This window comes from Pelobates fuscus, chromosome 5 (genome assembly GCF_036172605.1).
Source record: "Pelobates fuscus isolate aPelFus1 chromosome 5, aPelFus1.pri, whole genome shotgun sequence".
Lineage (NCBI taxonomy): Eukaryota > Metazoa > Chordata > Amphibia > Anura > Pelobatidae > Pelobates > Pelobates fuscus.
In genome coordinates, this window is record NC_086321.1 from 199,351,117 (window position 1) to 199,375,364 (window position 24,248).

General features: G+C 37.2%; 1 protein-coding gene across 1 annotated transcript in view; it reads left to right on the forward strand.

Moving 5' to 3' along the window:
* The window catches only part of LOC134611266 (hippocampus abundant transcript-like protein 1), a 70,690-nt gene that overhangs the window by 20,416 nt on the left and 26,026 nt on the right, over positions 1 to 24,248 (forward strand). The window contains exons 2-7 of the mRNA XM_063454950.1: positions 2,415 to 2,510; positions 4,188 to 4,250; positions 13,976 to 14,103; positions 15,546 to 15,660; positions 16,082 to 16,300; positions 18,493 to 18,606. Coding sequence (XP_063311020.1) covers positions 2,415 to 2,510; positions 4,188 to 4,250; positions 13,976 to 14,103; positions 15,546 to 15,660; positions 16,082 to 16,300; positions 18,493 to 18,606 — 735 coding nt within the window. The remainder of the gene's footprint in view (positions 1 to 2,414; positions 2,511 to 4,187; positions 4,251 to 13,975; positions 14,104 to 15,545; positions 15,661 to 16,081; positions 16,301 to 18,492; positions 18,607 to 24,248) is intronic.

Sequence of the window (24,248 nt, forward strand, 5' to 3'; positions counted from 1 at the left end):
GGTTGGAGTTGATTCCAGGTGTGGCATTTGGAAGCTGTTGCTGTGAACCCACAACATGCGGTCCAAGGAGCTCTCAATTCAAATGAAACAGGCCATCCTTGGGCTGTAAAACAATAAAAAAAAATCCATCAGAGATATGGATATGATTGTGTTAATTTGTCTAATTATATTTGAGCCCCTGGAATATGAGACTGTGTATGAAAATGGTTGTGATTCCTAAATGTTTCATACTATATTTTTGTTCAACCTCTTGAATTAAAGCTGAAAGTATGAACTTCAGTCGTTTCATTTCAAATCTATTGTGGTGGTGTACAGAGCCAAAATTATGAAAATTATGTCAGTGTACAAATATTTCCAGACTTAACTGTATTGGTGTAAGGTTGACTGTTTTAGTACTTTGCTGGAAATATCCTTCCTGTTGGAAAAAGGAGGGGAGGAGGGAGAGGAGGAGGGGATGGGAGAGGAGTGGGAACATTGTTCTGTATTAGAGAACTGTCACTTCTCAAGACTTCTAATATTATTCTAGCGTATTCGCTGTCCTATAACTTGGTGCCCTGTAGTAATTTTTCCATCATTGTTGTAAGATCTGTCATTTGCGCCTTCTAATTCAGCATAGAGATCTTGCAGAGAAGAGAAGAAATACAACTGTTTCTATTTCTCTTCTTCATTTCCTGTGTGCCTGGACCGAACTGAATTGTGATGTCATTTGTTCAATTTTAACACAAGTTTTAAAAGAAAACAGAGCCTCACGTGAATAAAATTTTTACTCAAGTTACAGGTGGCTTTCTGTGTTTATTTAGTGGTGTAATTCCCTGAGAAGTTACATTTCCCCTTTAAACTAGTGTTATTGTATGCAGCTCATGATTTTAAATGTGGTTCATGGTTTAAATATTAAAAAAAATATTTTAAGCTGTTTTGATAGACCAGATATGTCTTTTGTTCTCTTTTGTTGCACTTTTTTAGAATGGCATATGCTTTAGATATAGAATTCATATATGTATTGAAATTGACAGAATATGAAGTGAAATCACGTAATCGGAAACTTACTGTGTGTTGGTAATCACATCTACTTTGTTTTGCAACATCACAGAGTAATAGTGTTCAAGTATTTATAAAAAAAAAAACAAAGACCAAATTTGAAAACTACAAAAGACAAGTTTTCTTTTTAGGTATAGGGTTTCTGCACACATACCGGATTTACTTTGCTTCAATCTGTTCCTCTTCTCTTCCTCACTCATGATCTATTCCTCTTCTTTTTATCGCCTACTATACGTAAGGCAAAGTGGGGAGTACTGTGCCTTATGTGTTTTTTCTCCACTTGACAAAATGCAGAGCTACCCTTGTCTTGTTTTTGTCCATTCCCCCAGCCCTCACTAGCGACGGCCAGGGGAATAAGACCTACACCAGACATTATCTATTGAGGGTCTCGGATCCTCCGTAAATCTGTGTTGTATTCTTGTGCATCAACTCTAACGTGGTCTTCTGGCAAATGAAGTGCCAGAATCTGAATACAATCCAAGAAAAGGAGGTGGCTTATATTACATGAAAACATTTTACCAAATCTGACAAATATAAGTTGTGGGAAATGGTAGAATGCTCGAGCACTTATGTATGCAGTGAGCCTGTGCAAGTTAGTCAGGCATTATACAGTATGCATATGCTGTGCAAGAAATTGTGTCAATTTGGAACCATAGTTTGTCCTTTGGACACCTCAAATTGTGTGAATAGGTGGGCTAAAAATGGAATTTGCTCTTCTACTGTAATTAGCATGACAGCAGACAATGAACAAGGGAGTTCTTTGCACCATAATAAAAGGGCAGAGGTAGTTGGTTATTTAACATTTTACTATTCCATCATAGTAGTTAGCAAATTGCTACACTTTATAAGCAACTGTGTGGAAGCAGGCAGGACACCTCCTTGTACCATAACATATACAATGAGTGCAATTTATAGTGCATGGAGTGTCCCTTTAATGTTTCCAGACTAAGGCTTAAAACAAATCTGTCATGTAGCTTAATTACAACCTTTGATCCAAAGCTAATGTATAGAAAGCTTCCTTGAATAAAGTCCGTATTATATGCCTTAATGTTGTTCTCGTTTTATGACATATTTACGCTACAGAATGTGTTACAGTTTGACATTGTTGTGACAGTGTGATAAATCATGCTTCATCCTCAATAAAATACTTATTTTATGTAAGAATAATATGCTTTGATAAAGCTGATAAAACTGCTAGGGAGACAGCGGTTTGCTTATCAAGTGTCTGTCATCTCCATAGTAATGAAGACTCTTAGAATGCCATTAAATGTTTATTTTTAACCTTTTAATCAATCACCCTTTTATAAATCAACCAAGTCAGTCGAAGTGTACAGTTATGTCATAAAAAGCTAATATATTCTTCTTCTCTCTTTTAGCATCAAGGCATCGGAAAGCCAACTGTGTATCATGCTGTGGTTGTTATTTTCCTAGAATTCTTTGCCTGGGGCCTACTGACTACTCCCATGCTTGTTGTAAGTATGATGATTACAAGAATTTGTTTTTGAACCCCATTTTTTTTCCCTGCAGTTCTAGGGGAGCTTATTTTAGTTGTATTATAAGCCTTATAATTCTGCATTACGTATGGAGTGATGCTCTGTGATTCCTATACCATTAAACAGCAGCCATTTCAAAAAGGCGTGTTTTTAGCTGCATCTGTAGAATTGGGCATGCTTGCTATTTTGTATCTTGTTCACAAGAATAAGTACAATTTTTATTTTTTATTTTTCAATTTGATATTCATATCAAAATGTAGCCTTTATGTAACTCCAGTGGAAAGACCTTAAGAACCCCCAATTCCTTTTCAGTGTTACTGTCGGACATTGAAAGTACATTTTCACATACCAAAAATTGACAAATATATGTGTGGCAAGTTTTAAAATGTTACATACCCTTTTTTTATGCATTGGGGTGCTACTTTTGGCTTAGAGCATCAGCTGACCACTCTAGACCAATTAGCATCGCCCCTGCTTTAAAAGCATTTTTTGCTTCCTGAAAGTTAGTTGAAAAAGATGGATGCTGCTGGGGAATGGGAGATCCAGCACTGGAGACCACCATGGTTTAACCCCTTCAGGTAAGAAAGTGCCAGGGACCTTCTGTCACCAGAACAGCTTAGCTTTGAAGTTGTTCTGGTGCCCAGAGTGTTCCTTTTAATAAGAATTAAAAGTTGAAATACATAGATTTAATGGTGTATGAGGCTATAAAAATTGGTATGTCCATGTTTATCAAGAAGAGCGGAATAAATAGTTTGGGGAAGTGTTATGTTAAACAGCTTTTTCTTTTCTGAATTCTAATTCCTGTTCTGTATAGCAAAATATGTGTCCCATGGAAAAAGCCTTGGGTAGTTTGTATACTATGTAATCTTGCCCCTCTCCATTTTCTCAACAATGTTAGTCAGCAGTCATAAGACATTTTACAATAACATATCACCAATATATAATGTGCTTTACACGTGAATAAAGCAACCAAGGGCAAGGCGCCTTTCATATTATCCTTTACTCATTCTTCTAGTATCTGCGTTATATTTAACCAAGACATTTTTTTCGTACTCTTAATGCACTATTGCATGCTGTTTTCTACCCAATTTCTGCGATTATACCCTTGATAAAGACAAAGTATTTAGTGAAATTAATATAAACAGTCTTTCACTTACAATAGTGTAATTTAACCCTTTCCTTTTCCCCCATAATTTTTTACATGTGTAAATATATTTTCAATATAGTACTTTCAACTGAAATATATTTTTGCTTTGCTGAGCAAGATGCACAGGCATCACCTCTCTATTTATCCCACTGCACTGACAAATCCAAGAGAGGGTGTTCCAAAACAGGGGTCAGTACATGAAAGTCGGTTAACCGAATATAACAATTATTTATTAATTCTTTTTACCCTTTCATTTTCTCTCATGGTTTTGATAGTACCGTTGTTCAGCTTTGTCACTTTGTGTTTTTTTTTAATATTATTTATTTACTTTATTCATAGAAAGTCATTCTGCTTTGTTTATTTATATGTTTAATATCTTGACCTCTACTTTGTGGAAAAAAAAAATAAACTTCTCTCTTTGTAGGTGAGGCTGCAGAGCTACTACTTGTTTTATGGATATTTAGTTTTATTTTCCTTTATTTTTCAATTGTATCTCTTCTTTTTTTTAGGTGCTACATGAAACATTTCCTCAACATACATTTCTAATGAATGGTCTTATTCAAGGAGTAAAGGTATACGAATTTAACAAAGTTTGTTGTTCGTTTGTCTGTCCTAGTTTTAAATAAGGAAGATTGTAGGGTGAAATACTTTAATCGGGCAGTGATTTTCAAGTGATCAGATTGGGGGAGGGATGCTATGTTTTGTCACTGTACACTCGAACGTCTTAGCACAATAGCAGGGGACGGCACCATAGTCACTACAGTGGGCTCTAGTGGTTATGGTGCTTAGAGAGATTTTAAGATGACTGCTTTCACTTCACTATGACTGCTTAACACAGTATCTACCAAGTGATTTACTCCCTTAAAGGCAAACTGTCTCCCCCTCCCTTTTTAATGCTATAATAGCTAGCCTCTATTAGCCACTGTGTGTATTGCCATGCATTCATATAAGTGAATACCTTATTGCAGGATTCACTCTAGCTTATTCTTGCTGAATGGTGGCATATGTATTTAACTCTCGCTTGGTCAGAAGCAAAGCATATCCAACCAAAGCCCGCACAAGTCTCTGAGGGGTGATCTACAAATCCAGATGTTTGGATGCTCAAATTGAGCAAAGTCTTGGCAGATATGGGGTGCATCTCGGTAAAGAGATTTTACTGAACGGAATAGAGGTCTTCACATAGTTAAAGGTACATACATCACTTGGAGACAACTCTCATATTCAAAATCTTTAGCTTTAAATGAGATTTTCCTAACTCTGCAGACTGGAAAAAAAGCATGTAAATGTTTTTTATTTTAAACTTACCTGCTTCTTCTTTCTTATGCTTTCCATACACTAATCTAAACAGTATTCTGTTCTAGGAAAAGTGCATTGGGCATGGCTGCCAGATATCCATATGTGCAGTTAAAAGGTCTTTTTGCCTTTCAACGTCTCTCTCACAGTGGGAGAAGAGAGAGAGAGAGAGAGAGAGAGAGAGTCTGATCAGTCTCATTAATTCAGGTGCAGGTTTTTTTTCTCCTCCTGCTGCACAAAGATGCCCTATTTATGTCACTAGTGGACTGATCTGAAACTGGGATGGGTGGTTAAACTGAGTAGGGAGCTTGACAAACGACCTTATATGAGAGACGTGCCCAACAATGCACTCTGTTTATAGTAGTACGTTTATAAACATTTAATATATTTCAAAGTTTTTCTTGCTTTAATTTGTATATTTGTGTGCCTGCTGGTTTAAAAAAATCAATTGTCAAGTAATGCGTGTCCCTTTAAACCTTTAAAACGTTTGATGCAAACACAGGAAAGCAGCAGGAACTACATGCATGCCTGTGTAAGAAAAAGACTTTGTGGTTTTGGTGGTTTCTCATGCTGTCAGAGGTGATAAAGCAGCAAGTATATTTATCCTTTGAAAGATATATCACATGTTCCAGCTTTTGATCACTTATATGCTTGTTATTGCTAACAAGGCTGCTTTGTACGATCTCAAGGGACAATAGAATTAGTGACAAATCTGCCTCTAGGCTGACTAAATCTAGACTTAACAGGACAGGCTTCTTCTTCAACCGGGAGGCTTTATCTCAAGGCAGCTAAAATGTTTACAATATACATTTTAACATCTAGTCTTAACGTTATACTCTTTTGAGTACATTACAGGTATATACACAACCATACTTATGTATCACACACAATGTTTCACATAATGTCCAAAGGCACAGGATTAATCATAAAAATGTAAACTATCAGAAATTTGCAAACTTTAGGCTAAAATAGCATAACTGAAAATAAGCTGACTTTGGCCTAAAATTTTAATTTTCTTTGACTTCCTGACAATAATCCTGACATAATTTTACACACACAAATCTATTACAAATATGTTTCTTTACCGACAGTGCATTAAAGGGACACTATAGGCACCCAAACCACTCTATCTCATTGAAGTGGTCTGGGTGCATGGTCCCTGTCCCCATAACTTTGCAATCTTCTAGGCAGACTGTAGTGACACTTCCTGCAGTTTCACAGAGTTTAACTTGGTGAAACGACGCTGGACGTCCTGTGCATGAGAACGTCCAGCGTCTTGCAAAACTCCATTGGAAATCAGTCAGTGCTTTCCTATGGCGAAGGCCTAATGCGCTCACAGCTCATTTCCTGGATCCAGAGCGGAGAGACTTCAGCACTGAAATCAGGTAACTGTATTAAGGTTGTTTTTTTTAAACTCTTCTATGGACGTCAGGGGACTGGAGAGGCATAGTGTCAGGAATACATTTTGTATTCCTAACTGCAACAACATGGTGATATGTTGCTCTTGGCACCATTGCACCAGTTTTCTGTCAGAATGTCGTTTCACAAAATCAATGCATTCCTTGCTACCTTTTTCCTGCCCCCTCTGCACTTGAATGTGGAAATTAAAGCTTACACATTATTAAGTGGGAATTTGTCCAAACCTGGACAGCAATAATAGGCTAGTAGTGTTTGGGGTAGGAATATTTATAAGCTATACTGCACATACTTCTCATCCATATGACACACAGCACCCATAGCATCAACATCACATACAGTATTCACATAAAGCTTATAACATTCACAGTGCTCACTACAATCCTAACATAGCAACAATCCAAACTGTTGATTATTTAATTCATATAAGCACAATATAAGCATTAATTTTATAATAATTATAATATTGTTTGTGTGCACCAGCAAGCGTGCTATTCTATCTTAAGATTTTATATACAAATATAATGAAAATGTTTAAGGAGGTCATCGGTAATGAATTTTGATGGTATCATTTATAAAGCAGTTGTTATAGCTAAAGCATAAATCCAGAACATCTGCTACAGGATTTTTGGCAACGACAACCGTGCAAGATTCTGGAAAACTCTGTGCTGAAACAAGTTAACCCTTTACACACATAAATCGGTAACACAGAGCCTTTGTTATTACTTAGTATTACATTTGAGTTCTGAAGTTTAGCAGTAATTTGCTCATTGATAATACTTTGCATACATTGCAAAAAATAACACTAGTTATTTATTTACATTTTTAATTACACACACAGAATCTTAATGTAAATATATTTTCTCACTTTAACATACCTTAATGCAGAAAAACCTCAATATTGTAAGGGAATAGCAGACAATGGGAATACAAATTTTATTTATTTTTAAGTGGTACGTTAAAGAAAGTCATAACATTTCCTTCTAAGGTTTTTTATTTTTTACAGCGCAGCCACTGTCCCATTTGAAATGTTGAATATATTATTATTATTATTATTAATATTCTCTTAAGGTGAAGATCTGAGCAGTTTGGCAATATATATATAAATTATATTTTCTTTGTTGCTATATATGTCACATGAGAGCACATGATATGTGATGCTCTTGATGGAGTGCAAGTTATGGTGTAAGCACCATAACCACGACATAGCAATGTTCTTGGGCTGCAGAATCTGTTTCCAGGTTCTTGAGCAAACTTTGAGTGGCACACTGGGCAATGCTCTGACTCACTGGAATCTTTTTGATTGTCTGTATGGTCCAGTCCGCTGACACATCAAGCCAGTCAATACCATCCAAGTATACATGAAATTGATATGGCCTGTGCGGAAGTGGAACATGAGCATTAGCAATACCAACAAATAGTGGGTTTGCTGCATAAATAGAGAAGCATACAATCCCTACCTTACCAATGAGAAGCACTGCAAGTACCTAGGGAGAAGCAACCTATGGCTCTGACTAGGGAATAACCGATTGTTGATTTGGCTGATCATTAGAGCCGACATGCTTCATTTTTCTAATAATCTGACTCGATTGGAAAAATTCCAGATACTGCCCATACCATAAGGTACTTTACCTCCTCCAGTCACAGCATGCTGTCTTCCTCATCCAGCCGCCAGCCACGTTGCGCAACCTCATGTCATCACTCCCTGCATGGATTGTCTGGCAGTAGTTAGAGGTTGATTTCTGACAGCAAAACACTCTTATCAATTAAAGCACTGTACATGTTGGGATCTCACTGATTCAAGCATGTACAGGCTGCCTGAGAGTGCTAGGAGTGTGATTTCTGTCAGCATGTTCAGTAATGCCAGATTTGTGTAGAACTTGTGTGGCTTTTTCAAAACTTTAAATGTACACAATATCGGCAAAAGTTACTGGCAATCAGCCTGAAAGGCGACCAAAAATCTTTATTGGCATTGGCTTTGAAAAGCAATATTGATCGATCATTAACCCTGACAGCCAAAAGAGTGTAACTAGAAAAGTGATGGTTTCTCTTGAACTTGGTATTTAAAGAAGATTAAAACAAAGGGGATACTTTGTTAACTCATGAAGCACTTCAGTAAGCAGAAATGCTTAAGGAGTTTGGAGTGTTCTTTAGCATCCAAATATATAAAAAGAAATTATTAAAACTGACTAAGCTAATTTGAGCTCAACGCAAATATACAGATTTAAAATTTAAGTGATTGAATTTTAAGTATAAAAGCAATATACCTATGGAGTATTCTAAAAGAAGGAATTGTTTGGATTCAGAAGGAATTTCAGATTGTAGACCAGAGTAGCTAAACTGAAAACACCTGACTCTAAGAATTTTTCCAGTTTGCAATTCACATCAAATTCCTGACACATCACACTTTTCTGAATAACCTTGTAAGTCTTTTTTTTCTCTCCTCTGTTAACCAGACTCCCCATAGTAGCTCAATATTTGCTTAAAGGGGTCCTATAGCACCAAGAAAACAAACCCGTTTTCCTGGCACTATAGGCTCCCTCGGGTCCCCCTCCCCGCTAGGCTGAAGGGGTTAAACCCCTTCAGCCACTTACCTGAATCCAGCGCCAATGTAGCTCGGCGCTGGGTTAGGCTCCGCCCACGCTCCTCCTCTGCCAACAGGGAGACCTAATGTGAAATATCCGTGTGTGTCTTAGACCTCCACATGGGAATGTATTATTCAATGCTTTCTTATGAGGAAAATCTGACACTGTAGGTCCGTGAGGACGTCCAGCGTCGGATAATGGACCAAAAATCTGTTTAGATTCCGGAAGCCCTCTAGAGGCTGTCTGTTAGTCAGCCACAGAGGGCAGACGTAGAGCTGCAATGTAACTGCAATGTTTAACATTGCAGCACTAAGTGCAAAAGGGACACAGCACCCAGACTACTTTAATGAGCTGAATTGGTTTGGGTGCCTACAGTGCCCCTTTAAGCTCGTTAATAATAAATGGTAATTATATTCAAAATCAAACCTAAATATTGACATCTTTGTGTATAATTTAAATTGATAATAACTAGCATGAAATGTAAGCAAATATTCAATCTTATTTGCACACTGAGTTCAGATGTGTATATTGTATAACTTGTTTTGGTTGCTTTTACTGGACCAGCAATGCCAAACATTAAGTGCAGGTGACAGCCAGGCCTGTGGATAAGAGTGCACCAGCCATAAAGCCATAAGCTACTTTGTTCCTACAACCCTTTTAAAAAAAAAATGAATTTCCCGTTTAATAACTGGGAGCATGAGCTGGATCAAAGGATTCCTTGTGGCTAGCAAGACAAAGGTTAATCCTATCTGCTGATTCCTTTTGAGCAGTGGCTCTGGTTAGTTATTTGTTTCATTTGGAAGTTGCATTATGTATAAGTCCACCTTATACAGGGTGCTTTCTGATTTGCTTTTGCTTTTTTTGTTGTTGTTGTATTTTATTTATTTTAATAATTTGGAAAAGGGTACAGAATAAAGTGAGGAAGAGGATTAAGGACAAAAGAAATGGCACACAACCAACGATATGTATAATTAGTACACTATGTATGTAAATTGCACCAATACAGCTTTCTACAGTAGGATGTAATATTTAGTTTGGTATTGCCAATACTGAGGCAAGTGTAATTGGTGTGTCTGGATTTTACATCTAGGTCCCCCTTGTGCTGACAAAACAGCTCTGATGTGCCTAGGTATGGACTACACAAGACCTCTGATCGTGTCCTGTGGTATATGGCATTACGATATTAGCAGCAGATCCTTAAGTCCTGCAGGTTGTGAGGTTGAGCCTCCATGGATCAGATTTGTTGACCCAGCATATCCCACAGATGCCCAATTGAATTGAGATATGGGGAATGTGGAGGCCAAGGCAAAACCGTTCCTGAATAATTTTTCCAGTGTTGCAGGATGCATTATCCTACTGAAAGAGGCCACTGTTCTGAGGTGCACATGGTCCGCAACAATCTCTCGATAGGTGGTACGGGTCAAAGCAATATCCGTATGAATACCAGGACCCAAGGTTTCCCGATAGAACATTGCTCAGAGAAATTCCTCATGCGGCCTGCTCTTTTCCCATAGTGCATCCTGCTGCCTTCTCATCTCCAGGAAAACAATGCACACGCATCCACATGATCTAAAAAAAAAACCTGGTTCGTCAGACCAAACTTTCATTGCTCCATGGTCCGGTTCTGATGCTCATGATGCCATTGAAGGCGCTTTCGGCTGTGGACAGGTGACCAGTTTGGAGCTACACAGAACCATATGAAGCAAACTGCAATGTACTGTCTGCAGCCCCTGCGACACTGGGTACTTAACTTGATAAATCCAGGCAGTCCCCCAGCAGCCAATTTGGTCCTTCCGGGCCATGTGATTTGCATACAACAAAATGTCCGTTTATTTTTCAGGAAATTAAATATCAGTGTGGCAGGTGGAAAGAATAGTGGAGGGCAGATAAAATAATAATTTTTCTTTACTGTTATTGTGAATGATGATAGAGAACTTGAATCGAGAAAAAAGAAAGTGGATTCCAAAGCAGTACTGGAAGACTGACAATGCTGAGCAGGTGCACAAATAAGCATTTGACACTCCCCCACCAACACATCTAACAATTTAGCGTATTATGAGGTTAAATAGTGTATAGTTATCAAAATAAAACCTACATGGGGGGGGGGGGGGGGGGTAGTATTGTACTTGGGAAGGCTTTGCTGGACACAAAATAGTGTTTTCAAATTTGATTATATCATCAGTGAAAGTGCTGTTTTGTGTGAAAAATGTCAAAAAACACAAATATAAATGTTGACTTTGGCCAGGGTTTGTTATCAAGTGACTTCTAAAAAGGCTGGACATAATCCATTTTGAATATCTTGGGTTATATAGTCAAAGGTTAGGTTTTGTTTTAATCAGGGATCCACCTTTAGACAAGTTTTGTCAACATGACCTCCATACATACAAGTAAAAACACCCCTTACACAGAAACAAGGTGCTTATATAGAAGCAGATTAAATTATTTTTAGTTTATTTATGGTGGCTGAGCCACTTTAAAACTCCAAGAACTAGGGTCTACCTGAATTTGTTACACAAATCTTTCAGATTTTAAAGTTTTAGTATTGAATTTAACCTATACGTACATCAGTCTTTTTGCACAACTAATTGAACTCAAATGGGGAAAAAGTAAATCTAGTTAAATACAACAAAACCCATTTTCTACACCCATTCTGAAACCGATGAATCACAACTTGGCTCTCACCCCAGTTTTCCACATTGGATTGTTTGCAAGCCCTTTCTTTGAAGAAATATGTGCAAGTGGGATTTGGATATAAAATCTGATACAGCTGTAGAGACTTTAGGCTGCACACACCTATTTCTATTGTCTGCAGCAAAAATACCCCATCATGGTGATCTGAAAGCATGTAGTTAGCGCAAATATAAATTGATTTCCCTCAATTATATTCCTAATTTTAACTTTTTATTCACTTAATATTTTAGCATTTATTTCAAATGTTTAGTAATGATGTTTATTCCTTGTGCTCAAATTATACTCCCAAAACAGTTCACGTAGTACATATGCATTAAACTGTATATTAATATGTATTAATGTAAAACCACTAATTAGGTGGCTTGCCTTCCCTTAGCCCACTTAAAAGGTAATAAAATGTATTTGTCTTCCAGCGCTGTGCTGGTCCACCATCGCTGGCCATGCCCCCTATCCGCCTTCTTGCTGACCTCAGAATTTATTATTTTTAGCCAATTGGCACTGGATTGGCTGGAATCGCCAAGAAGACGAGACAGTGGCTGGGCTAAACGCCGGCTTGACCAATCAGCACTACCTCATAGAGATGTATTGAATCAATGCATCTCTATGAGGAAAATTCAGCGTCTCCATGCAGAGCGTGAAGATGCTGAACTGCAATGCTGCACTGAAGCCTGAAGGGAATGATTATTTTCACCAGAATAAATACAATAACCTGTAGCTGTTGTGGTGACTATAGTGTTCCTTTAAGCATAGTGAAAATATTAGATATTGGTTTGAGAATAATATATTTTTTTTCTAATGGTGCTATACTAAAAACAACATAAAAGTGACTTTGTTGTGTTTTTTTTCTTCTTCCAAAAATAGGTTTACTCCTCGTTTTTACATAAATTTACAATGCCCTGTTAAGCATTAGCAATTAGGTCCCCACCACTTATAAACCTGTAAACCAAGAACAAACTTATCTGGAACCTGATGTTGAGTAAAGCTCCCCATGCTGGCTTTCACACCCCTTACTAACCTCACTGTCTCCGTTGTGATGTTCAGTTAAATGCCTCTCATAGAGAAGCATTTAATTGGATAGTTTTCTCTGGCTCAGAGCACATATATCTGAAAAAGGGCAAGCAGTTAGTGGGAAGTAGACACAGGGTAGGATTTAAACATCCATTTTAGAAAAATGGCCTAAAACTAGACAGGGGTCATGTGGGAGGCAAGGGACTTTAAAGCTTCCCCTTGCAGGCGCAAGGCCAGCTAGAGTAGAAGCCGATAACATCTGTCACCAGCTTCTACCCTTACTGGCAGTGCGCCTGAACAGAATTGATATTCAGATGATCGGAACAGAGGTGGAGCATGTGAAAAAGTGCATTGCAAATATGTCTGTATGTGCAGTGTTTAAAGCAGAAGTGCTGCACTTACATACTCCTAGCACCATGACCACAACCTTTAAGCACACACCAATTATGCTTATTTGTGGATAAGTATGTGGTCAGTTTAAATAATGACATTGGTATACTGTTGACTAGCATAAAAGTTCATATCTTCATTGAGCTGTGTGGAGTGTTTTTGATACACTTAGATCCAAAATGAAATTATACTCTTTTATCCTAATTGATTGTTTATTTTTTCATATTCTTTTAATTATCCACTTTGATAATGGCCACAAAAAGCTTTATAAATTTAGTTTTTTTTAATTTATTTTTTATTTTTTTGTGGTGGTGGGGGGGTCTTTCGGTGGTATTCTTTCGTTTTAACGATCACTTTTTACATTAATCTATTTATTTTAGCCTTTTTCATTTATGAGTAGTTTGAAAACACAATTTCTCTTATGAACAGACTTTCCCTTGCTGTGAGAGGATTTAATGTCGTAATTCCATCTGGCCAGCAAAGCTTGTCACACATTGTTGGGTATACATGATGCACGCAAGCGATGGACAATTTCCAGCACTGCAGCTGTTTTTAAATTGTGGCCATCCTCAAATGACTGTGTGCTTTCTGCCTGATCACTTTTTTTTACCCGGCAGCTGGAGGGCTGAAGCTTGTATATCCATGGTGCACATTGTGCAAGCAGAATTGATGTACTCAGCATAAATAATTTTACAGCAGCCTCTTACATTTTTATTTTCTAACTTGAAAGACAATATGTGGAACATGAATGAATATCTGTTAAAACTCATTAGAAATGCTAATTCTACTAATATATTATGCATCGTTTTGTATTCACTCGAACGGACTATTTTTTTTATAAATTACAAATTTACAGTTGACATGTAATCGTTTAGCTGTATGTGAGTGCTAATTTTTTCATCTTTACTCTGCAGGGCTTTTTATCGTTTATGAGTGCTCCTCTAATAGGCGCATTATCAGACGTATATGGAAGAAAATCTTTCCTTCTTGTCACTGTTATCTTTACTTGTTTTCCAATCCCACTAATGAGGATAAGTCCATGGTGAGTAGTGAGAAGCTGCTTTAATGAAATTTTGCAATTCCAATATTGTCTACAGGTTAGGAGAAAAAAAAAAAGAGATAATTTGTTTAAAAAGTGTTTGTTTAAAGTTTAAAAAAGAAATACCAGCCTCTTGTATAACCAGTATGTTATACGTCACTTATGGAGCTTTGAAAACATCGGACTTGTTTTGATATTACTTGCGGTTTGTTGAAAAATTAATTGACTGTATCATAATGACAATCCAAAGGCTTAGAGTCTGGTAAAAAGCAAGCAAATGTTGGTTGAACAATTTTTTTTATTTTTTTAAAAATGATTTTTAATATTTAGTATAAGTAGGCTTAAATGTCTGTTTTCTAGAGTAATACCAACTCGACTTTAAGCTTCTAAATTTCTGAAGATTTAATCACATTAACCCTTTAAAGGGACACTCTAAGCAACAAAACAGTTTTAGTTTAGTTGAAGTGGTTTTGGTGTATATTCTCACTGGTCAATTATCTGCTATTTAGGATATAAATAACTTTCTTTATGCAGCCATAGCCACACTTCCCCTAGTTGAGGCGCACACAGTGCTCCCCCTCCACTGATTTAAAATTTAGCTTCCCTTATTCCATAGTGTGTTTAATTTAGAATTTCTTGTCTCCTGCTTTAATTACCTCCTAGAGAAACCTTGTGTGTGATTAAACTTTTCGTAAAGGAACACTATAGTCACCTAAACAACTTTAGCTTAATGAAACGGTTTAGTGTATAGGCCATGCCTCTCAGGTTTCACTGCTCAATTCACTGCCATTTAGGCGTTAAATCACTTTTTCTTTTTATGCAGCCCTTGCCGCACCTTCCCTGGCTCTGATTGACACAGCCTGCATGAAAAAATACTGGTTTCACTTTCAATCAGATATAATTTACCTTAAACAATTTTATCTCTTGCTCTGTAAATTGAACTTGAATCACATACAGGAGACTCTTGCAGGGTCTAGCAAGCTATAAATATTGTGAGGGATAAGAAAATCTAAATTAAATAGAACTTGCAATAAAGGAAGGATAAATATTAGATGACTCTATACAGGAAGTGTTTAGCAAGGCTAGGCAAGTCACATGCAGGGAGGTGTGACTAGGGTTTCTAAACAACGTGATTTAACTCCTAAATGGCAGATAATTGAGCATTGAGACTGCAGAGGCATGTTCTATACACCAAAACTGTTTCATTAAGCTAAAGTTGTTCTGGTGACTATAGCGTCCCTTTAACAGAACAGGATATCAGAATTTCTATAGTAATCGCAGTGTGCTATGAGATTGAATTGAAAATTAAACCTTTTTTTTATGGAGATTGTTTGAGTCACAGCTAGGGGTGGTGTGGCTAGAGATGCAGAAATAAAAGGGGATGCTGATACTATTGCATTCAATAAGAAAAACATGTTACTAATTGTTGTCTCTTTACTTGACAGGTGGTATTTTGCTATGATTTCTGTATCTGGGGCATTCTCTGTTACATTTTCTGTAATATTTGCTTACGTTGCGGACATAACACAGGAACATGAAAGAAGTACAGCTTATGGACTGGTAAGAGAACTTTTGCATATCTGGATTTTTGGATATATAATATTAGCATCATTTTATGAGGATATGTGAACCTTGGGTATACATTTGCAGGTAATTTGGGGTGTTCACTTCATGTCAATTAATTCCTGGTTAGAATTGATTGAATTATTAAACAAGAGCATTACATGTCTATTCACTAAAGTGAATAATCGAATGTAAGGCCAGAGAAGCAGAATTGGAAGAATAAATGAATCTTTTAATTTTGGCTAATTGTACCTTAAAGGAAAAAACAATTGGTTGTATAACTTTGTTGTCACTGCCCCTCTCACCACTTCAATTTCTCACTTTGGTGAATCACCCTGTGTTAATGCTATTTTTTTCTGCACAAAAATATATATTTAAAAAAAAAAAAAATTAATAATAATTCTTGCATATATTTTAGGTATCTGCTACATTTGCAGCAAGTCTTGTGACCAGCCCAGCAATTGGTGCTTATATCTCTGAATATTACGGTGATAATCTTGTTGTTCTTGTGGCGACTGTTGTTGCACTCTTGGATGTCTGTTTCATCTTGTTAGTCGTGCCAGAATCTCTCCGAGAGAAAATGAGACCTACTTCCTGGGGAGCTCCGATCTCTTGGGAGCAGGCTGACCCATTTGCAGTAAGGATTTGATTTATCTCCTCTCTACTTATTCCAGTTCTGTTGTGTATGTGTAAATATTTTCTTTATGAGAAACTGTATAAAAATCTCAGTAGATAGATTAGCGTTAAAGTGACATTATAGGCACCAGAACAAATGTAGCTTAATAAAGCAATTTTGGTGTACAGCACTCAGCAGGGACTATGTTTTGTACTGACTTAAACCTGGTGCATAGTGCAGCACATATTTAATATTCTCTTCTGCGTATTTGGCATACTCTTTAATCAAGGAACATGATTTAAAGTAGCTTACTGCCATTTTAGAGTATTTCATAAAGATAATTTTGTAAATGAAATCTACATATTGTCTGCTTGCAATTGCTTTGAAACTACAACGTAATCAAAAGATATAATACAAAATACGGGCTACTTTGTCTTATCGCCTAACTTGACAGAGCTTGAGAAAAGTTGGGGTTGCTGCCTTTAAAGGAAAACTATAGTGTTAGGAATAGAAAGCTGTATTACTAACACTATAGTGTCTCTCTTTCCATTTAAGCTAGGAAACTCACACACCAAGACAGTTGGTCTATGGAGTATCTCACAGGATCTTCCAGGGATGTCTGTTTTATACTCTTGTGAAAACAAGATGGCAGTGCCTATAAGGGTGCTTATGTATCTACCTTAAGGCTGTCATAATATAAATGGGCAAGCCACCTTCTGGACTCTCTGCAAAATGTGTAAAGTCTTTGAAGTTGACAAAGCTGATTTAATGTCCATGCTTCTAATAAACACCATTAATCCTTACAAAAGCAAACTAAAAATCTAACACTGAAAATATCAAATTAAATTGAGAAAGATAGAGCTTGAGAAAAATGGAAAAACAAAAAAAAAACATAAAACTTTAATCACTCAACAAAAATAAAAAAGTAAACACATGGACACTTGGAAGGAACCTTAAAGGGACACTATAGTCACCAGAACAACTACAGCTTATTGAATTTGTTCTGGTGAGTAGAATCATTACCTTCAGGCTTTTTGCTGTAAACACTGTCTTTTCAGAGAAAATACAGTGTTTACATTGCAGCCTAGTGATAACTTCACTGGCCACTCCTCAGATGTTAGAGATCCTTCCTTGGGTCATGGCTGCCTAAAGTGCATCAAAACATTCAGTGTCTCCTCCCTCTACATGCAGATACTGAACTTTCCTCATAGAGAGGAATTGATCCAATTCATCTCTATGAGGAGATGCTGATTGGCCAGGGCTGTGTTTGAATTGTGCTGGCTCTGCCCCTGATCTGCCTCCTTGTCAGTCTCAGCCAATCCTATGGGGAAGCATTGTAATTGGATCAGGCTACCACTTCTGATGATGTCAGCACACTGCTTGTTTTTCTGAGTCTAACAGCATGCAGAGTTACAGCTTCATGCTTGTATACAGTAAGATTTTGCTATATTTATGGAGGCATGTGGGGCCCAGGGGGGCTAGATGGTGGCTTTAACACTATAGGGTCAGGAATAAATGTTTGTGTTCCTGACTCTATAGTGATCCTTTAAAGCTGTATGAAGGAATATGTCTTCACAATCACTGCTCGAATGATACACATGTAGGGATTCTGCTATGCAAAATATACAATGTATAGATGAAAAGTAGTGCTCTTTAAAACTCAAGTGGATTGTAAACTTACAGATACGCTTTAAATGTCTTACAGCTGAAATCTAAATTATTTGTGTGGGATATATTGTAAAACATGCCTACGTGGCACCTAATCTCCTACCCAGTGTGAAACATAATTCATATTTAATTTTGCATTTCTCTGCATCAATGCATTTGATAGAGGTCTTATTAGCAAATTCTGTGTAAATTGTAGATGATTTAAGGAATCTGTTCTATTTAGATGACGGACTGCCATGAACATGATTTTATATACTATTTTACTATCCTCCAGCAAACCATACAGTGTAAGCAGATGTACTACTTGCATTAATGTTTTGTTCCACTTTTAATATTTTGAAAAATTGTACAGTAACATGCAAATACAAAAATTATTAACACTTTAGATCAGCGAACCTTAAGCTTGATTTTACAGACGTTTAAACTACATTTTCCATGTTGCTCAGGCAGTCATTATGATTATGAAAAATGTAAAATTCTAAAATATACTATTGTATGATACTCACATTCCAATATTCAAGGTTTTTTTTTTTTTGTCTTTTTAGTCATTGAAAAAAGTTGGGAAAGACTCCACAGTTCTTCTGATTTGTATCACAGTCTTCTTTTCTTATTTACCAGAAGCTGGGCAATATTCCAGCTTTTTTCTCTACTTAAGACAGGTAAGTTTGGAAAGCACCTAATATCTAATTTTACATTACATTGCACACTAATTTACTATAAAGTAAAACAGTGATTTTTCTTTTTTCTCTAGTAGTAATGTTTATTCTTACCTTATTTTGATTTGCCTCCTAGTTCTGGTTCACTGATCAAAACATACAAACCGTTATAAGGAGTCATACATCACACTGTGTGCATTTTGGTTGCAAACACATTATGGTTTTAATGTTATACTTTTTCATTTTAACTGCAAGTGGTATTGATTAAATCATCAATCTAAGCACTATTAACTCTTCATGGTGAAGTAAATTCATATTAGCAATGTCAATTTCACCTGTAATTTAATCCATTCATTGTCTTAAACTGTTTTTAATCTACTGCATGCAATAGATTATTAATGCAGTTGCCTACAATAATCTCTTTAAAGTAGAATTTCTTCCAACACTCCTGTTAAAAAAATAAAATAACACATTGTTCATCTACAACGTTCTTTTATAGCTTATTTAAAGGTTTCTTGTATGCCTCACACTGTGTGCATTTTCACAAGTAAGGGAATCCTTTTATCAACAAGCGTTAACTTAAACCACAAGGATAAGCTGTGAAGTGATAAATCAGTTAAATGTATGCAGTGTGTGTAGTAGATAGATGGTTGCAAAAATGAGTGTCAGCGCTATATTCGATAACCTTACATTAGGCGATCAATATAAGTATGGAAGCCAACAACTTATAACTATGGGTTGATAATATATCAGACCATATGTACCACAATAAGTTTAATTACACACAAAAAAATATATGTATAAAACTTGCTCAAGGGTCCAAAAAGTCCTGGGTGAAAGTCTTTAAGAGGTTAATCTTGTCTTGCAGCAGAGATGTAACATCTATGGATACAATGTAGCTCAATGAAGGGTGTACCTTAAAAGGATACAAAAAAGCTTTCCATAGTATAATACTGCTTGTTATTTATATAAAAAGATTCCCTCTCCCCCAAATAAAAACCCTTACATGAACAAGTGGTGGTACTCTTCTCCAAGATACCACATAAACACTGAAATGAATCAGAGGCTTGACAGCCGTTTACCGCCCACGGTCACTGCAATGCAAAATCCTGCCCGATCTCAGCGCTGATAAGGCAGAGTGTTCGTGCAGACAGGAGACCTTGGTTTAGAATCAATGCTAGCAGGCTGTAATCCTCAGACCTCTGATTGTGAATGCCGATCGCACTTCAACGCGTTTCACCCGCTGTACCGGACTTTCTCAAGATAGTGTGTCGGCTGTGGGGAGCGTTCCTCTCAAATCTATTAATGGCAGACTGCTGGTCTGATTTTTCATTATACATGTTATACATATAAACATTCATAATTGAAACACAGTATGCCATAAATCCTGATGTTCTATCTCCACAAATGGATAGTTACATCAGTACAAATCCTAAAAACTTATGCCAAAATAAATTTCAATAAAAGAAATACATAAATTACGATAAACAAATATAATAAAATTGTTGTAGTTTGTCAATGCAAAAAAGACCTTGGCTGAGAAAAATTCTGCATCTATAAATTATATGTATAGAGATGTTGCCCAAAAAATTGTAAATGGCTTCCTGAGAATGCAAACATAGGTATTCATTCTCTAATATTCAATTATTGAAATACATGTATATAATCTACACAGTAATGTCTTGTAGAGCATATAGCTATTTGCTTGCTTATTTTGCAAAATATAGACATCTGTGACATTTATGTGGATGTATTTCCACTACACATTAAAATGGACAAAAGATAAGAGAATGCTTAACACAATCTGTATATAATTTATAATGAACTTCCATCCTGTGATAATTCTGAAAGTGCATTCTAAATTCAAAGGAGCATAAAGATGAGCAATGTGGGAAAAAAAGCTTTGGATGCTTGAACAGATCTTATGTCAAACTACTTATATAGAAAGTTGATAGATTTTTTTTCCAGTGGCCATTCCATCAGTGTAAGGGGCCCCATACTGTGTTTACTATTTTTTTTTTTTTTTTTTTTTTTTTATTACACACATATTTTGATTTAATTTTGTTGGATAAGCTTTCCAAATGATTTAGTATTTTCAACATACTAAAATATAAAAAATAGCAGTTAATATATATATAAAGAATATATATAAAGAACCCTTCATATTTAACCCTCAATCAAATCAGTGCAGTTCATTCACAGATTAATCAAATTCTGAGAGTTAAAAAGATAATTATGAAATTCAATCAAAATTAGTATAGCAGTAATGATAAAGAGGGGAGAACCCTTTCAAATAGACTTAAACCAGAAAAAGAAAAAACCTTTAATGAGATAAAACTCATCTTTCTCCTCACCAAATAAGCAATGCTTTCGCAAACTACTACATCTCTTTATATAATCTTCCAACTGCAAAATTTACGCAAATAGAACTCAAATAATTTTTTTGCAAAACTCACCCTTCCTTCTCTTTTTTTTTTTTTTTAATTCTTTATTTTTCGGTGCAAAAGGTTTACAGGCGGGCCTGTGGAGCCACAACGGCAGGCACGGGCAGGTTCATGCAGATATGGTTGTGACATTACACAATTGCACATTTTTTGTTTTCGAACATGAAAATAACAGGCTAATAGAACATTGCTTATAAAGTGTAACATGCTAGAATAATTAAGCACAGTAATAGTTTTTTTTTGGGGGGGGGGGGGGAGAGGGGGATTTAAAGGCATGCTGTAAACTGCCGCTGGTAGGATAAACACAACAGTGAGTTCAGCTCTGTGTAATTCCAATACAACAAGAAATTAAGATTAGTCACATTAGACTTGGACACACATGGAACACTAAAGGTTTCTGTTGGATATATAGAGATGAAATCTCAGCATGATAAATTACAGAATTTAAAGAAAGGAATATGCAAAACAGATTTTAACTGAAATTATAATGCAGAGCATTTCTCACACTATACGTGGTGCTTTAAGCTAGGTTTTACTTTTAGTTTTTAAGGTGAACTTCTCAACGCCACTTTTCCAACCCAAAGCAAAGGCGGTCAATCAAAAGTCTAGACTTTGCCATCGAAGTGTGTCTGAACATGCTTCTCAAAGATCTGTTGGTCGCGGTCTGGAGGAAGTTGCTCGTTACACATAGGGCACACCGTCCAGTGACTTTCAACGGGAGCTTCAAACCGACTATTATTGAGAGCATTAAGCCTAGTGTGAATGCATCTGGGGTTCTCGCTGGGTCGTTGCCGAAATAGCAGGCCAGTTTTTGTTGAGGATGAGGCGTCAGCCTACCCCCACTATCGGCATGCCTAGTGTGGAGTGCGGTAGTCCATTGGGGGTTGCAGCTTGGCGCCGGCGGATCAGAACACCCTCACTTCCTCGGACTTGGGCGTTTTTCGGCTGCTCTACCTTGATAGCGCGGGTACTAATAGACCGGGTCTGTGAAGTCCACAGATACTGCCGCTGATGTGGGTAGCGTGCTGATCTCCGCTGGAGCAGTATCCGGAGCGTAACTTTCTGCCGTCGCCTATGTTGGAGCTTGATCTCCCGCCTTTGCGGGTGGTGAAGAGAGGCTCTGTGCCACCGCTGGAGTGCAGCCCTCCTCCCCTTCAGCAGTTGAGAAGAGGTAGGGCCCCTGTCGTTCCGTAGTCTGGATTTAAGCTTTAGGTGAGGAGCAGGTCGTTGCTGGTGCTTGCTCCCAGTCGTCGGCAGTCTGACAGGGTCCTCCCCATTCTCCCCAGCTAGTGATGCTGATTGTAGGATCGGTGGGGAGCTTTTCCGTCTCTCCTCTATGCGGAGCCAAAAAGGCCCGAAAATATCATCTATCCGTTGGAGAATTGATCGGGTCTCCATGGCTCGGGAAGGCCCTTCCGTGACCTGTTTTGGTGCGGTGAGGACCTGTTGGTAGTGTCGCGGGGCACAGGAGCGATCTTCTGGGACCGGGATGACCCCCGCCGGTCCAAGGGGGGGGAACGGAGGCCCAAAATCGACATTTCGGCTGTGTGTGGCGTCGGAGGAGCGGCCGCCTCCTCCGCGCCGACCATGCTTGCAGGCCGCATGCAGTGCTCGGGTGAAACCCGATTGATAGGCTGCATAATTGGTGCCCATGTTAACGCTGGAGTGTCACCAGTAGCTTGGTTGCCTCTGTGCGTCGTGTATAGGCAGATTTTTGTTGATTTTCTGAGAATATTAGCAGGGACTAGCAGGAGCTCTATCAACGAGCGACTCGTGTTTACTATTTTTTAACATCTGCTCTGGACATTTTGTTGCTTGTTTATATATTTTATTGTTGTAATATTGATTTGATGTTACAATTCTTTTTCATGTTCAATAAATGATGTTTTATACATTTGGCACATAACAATATTACTAATTTAATTTACTTACCAATTTATATTAACCCTGTGTTGCTACCAGATCTAGTTTTGCTTCCCTTTATAAATTGCTGTATTGGGGTACAGTGCTTTAGTGGTCATTATTTTATATTTGGAGTGCTCACATACCATTTTGTATTTTTTATAATTATGATTAAGTCGCTCCTCTGTATGTGATGCAGCCCGGTTTTTGATGTTTATTCTTTTTTATTCTTTTTGTCAGTTACCTTGCATTGGTTTTGGTATTAGATATGGCTTACTATATATGTAAAAGATCTCATCCTGAACACTATATACAAAGACTGGTCATATGATGTTAACGAGTTCAAGATCTACATTCATTCCTGACGGAGCCAAAGTTTTCAAACCATAAATCCAAGACATTTCCTGATAAATTAATCTTGTGGCCAGTTCTCCCCCCCTCTCCATGGAACACTGACCTTCTCTATTCCACAAAAATGTAGGCACCCTGGGTCACTTCCATGGTATTCCATGAAATGTTTAGACAGTTAATGCTTTTCAAATTTTCTTTTGATGTTATATATACCGTATATACTCGAGTATAAGCCGACCCGAATATAAGCCGAGGCCCCTAATTTTACCCAAAAAAACTGGGAAAACTTATTGACTCGAGTATAAGACTAGGGTGAGAAATGCAGCAGCTACTGGTAAATTTCTAAATAAAATTAGATCCTAAAAAAAAATATATTAATTGAATATTTATTTACAGTGTGTGTATAATGAATGCAGTGTGTGTGTATGAATGCAGTGTGTGTGTATGAATGCAGTGTGTGTGTATGAATGCAGTGTGTGTGTGTGAATGCAGTGTGTGTGTGTGAATTCAGTGTGTGTGTGTGAATGCAGTGTGTGTGTGTGAATGCAGTGTGTGTGTGTGAATGCAGTGTGTGTGTGTGAATGCAGTGTGTGTGTGTGAATTCAGTGTGTGTGTATGAATGCAGTGTGTGTGTGTGTATGAATGCAGTGTGTGTGTATGAATGCAGTGTGTGTGTGTATGAATGCAGTGTGTGTGTGTGTGTATGAATGCAGTGTGTGTGTGTGTGTGTATGAATGCAGTGTGTGTGTGTATGAATGCAGTGTGAGTGTATGAGTGCAGTGTGTGTATGTGTGTGTGTGTTGCAGAGCCTTGGTGGGGGGTGGGAAATTTTTTTTTTTAATTATTATTTATTATTTTTTTATTATTATTTATTATTATTTAATTTAATTATTATTATTTGTGTATTATTATTTAATTTTTTTTATTATTACTAATTATTTTGTTTTC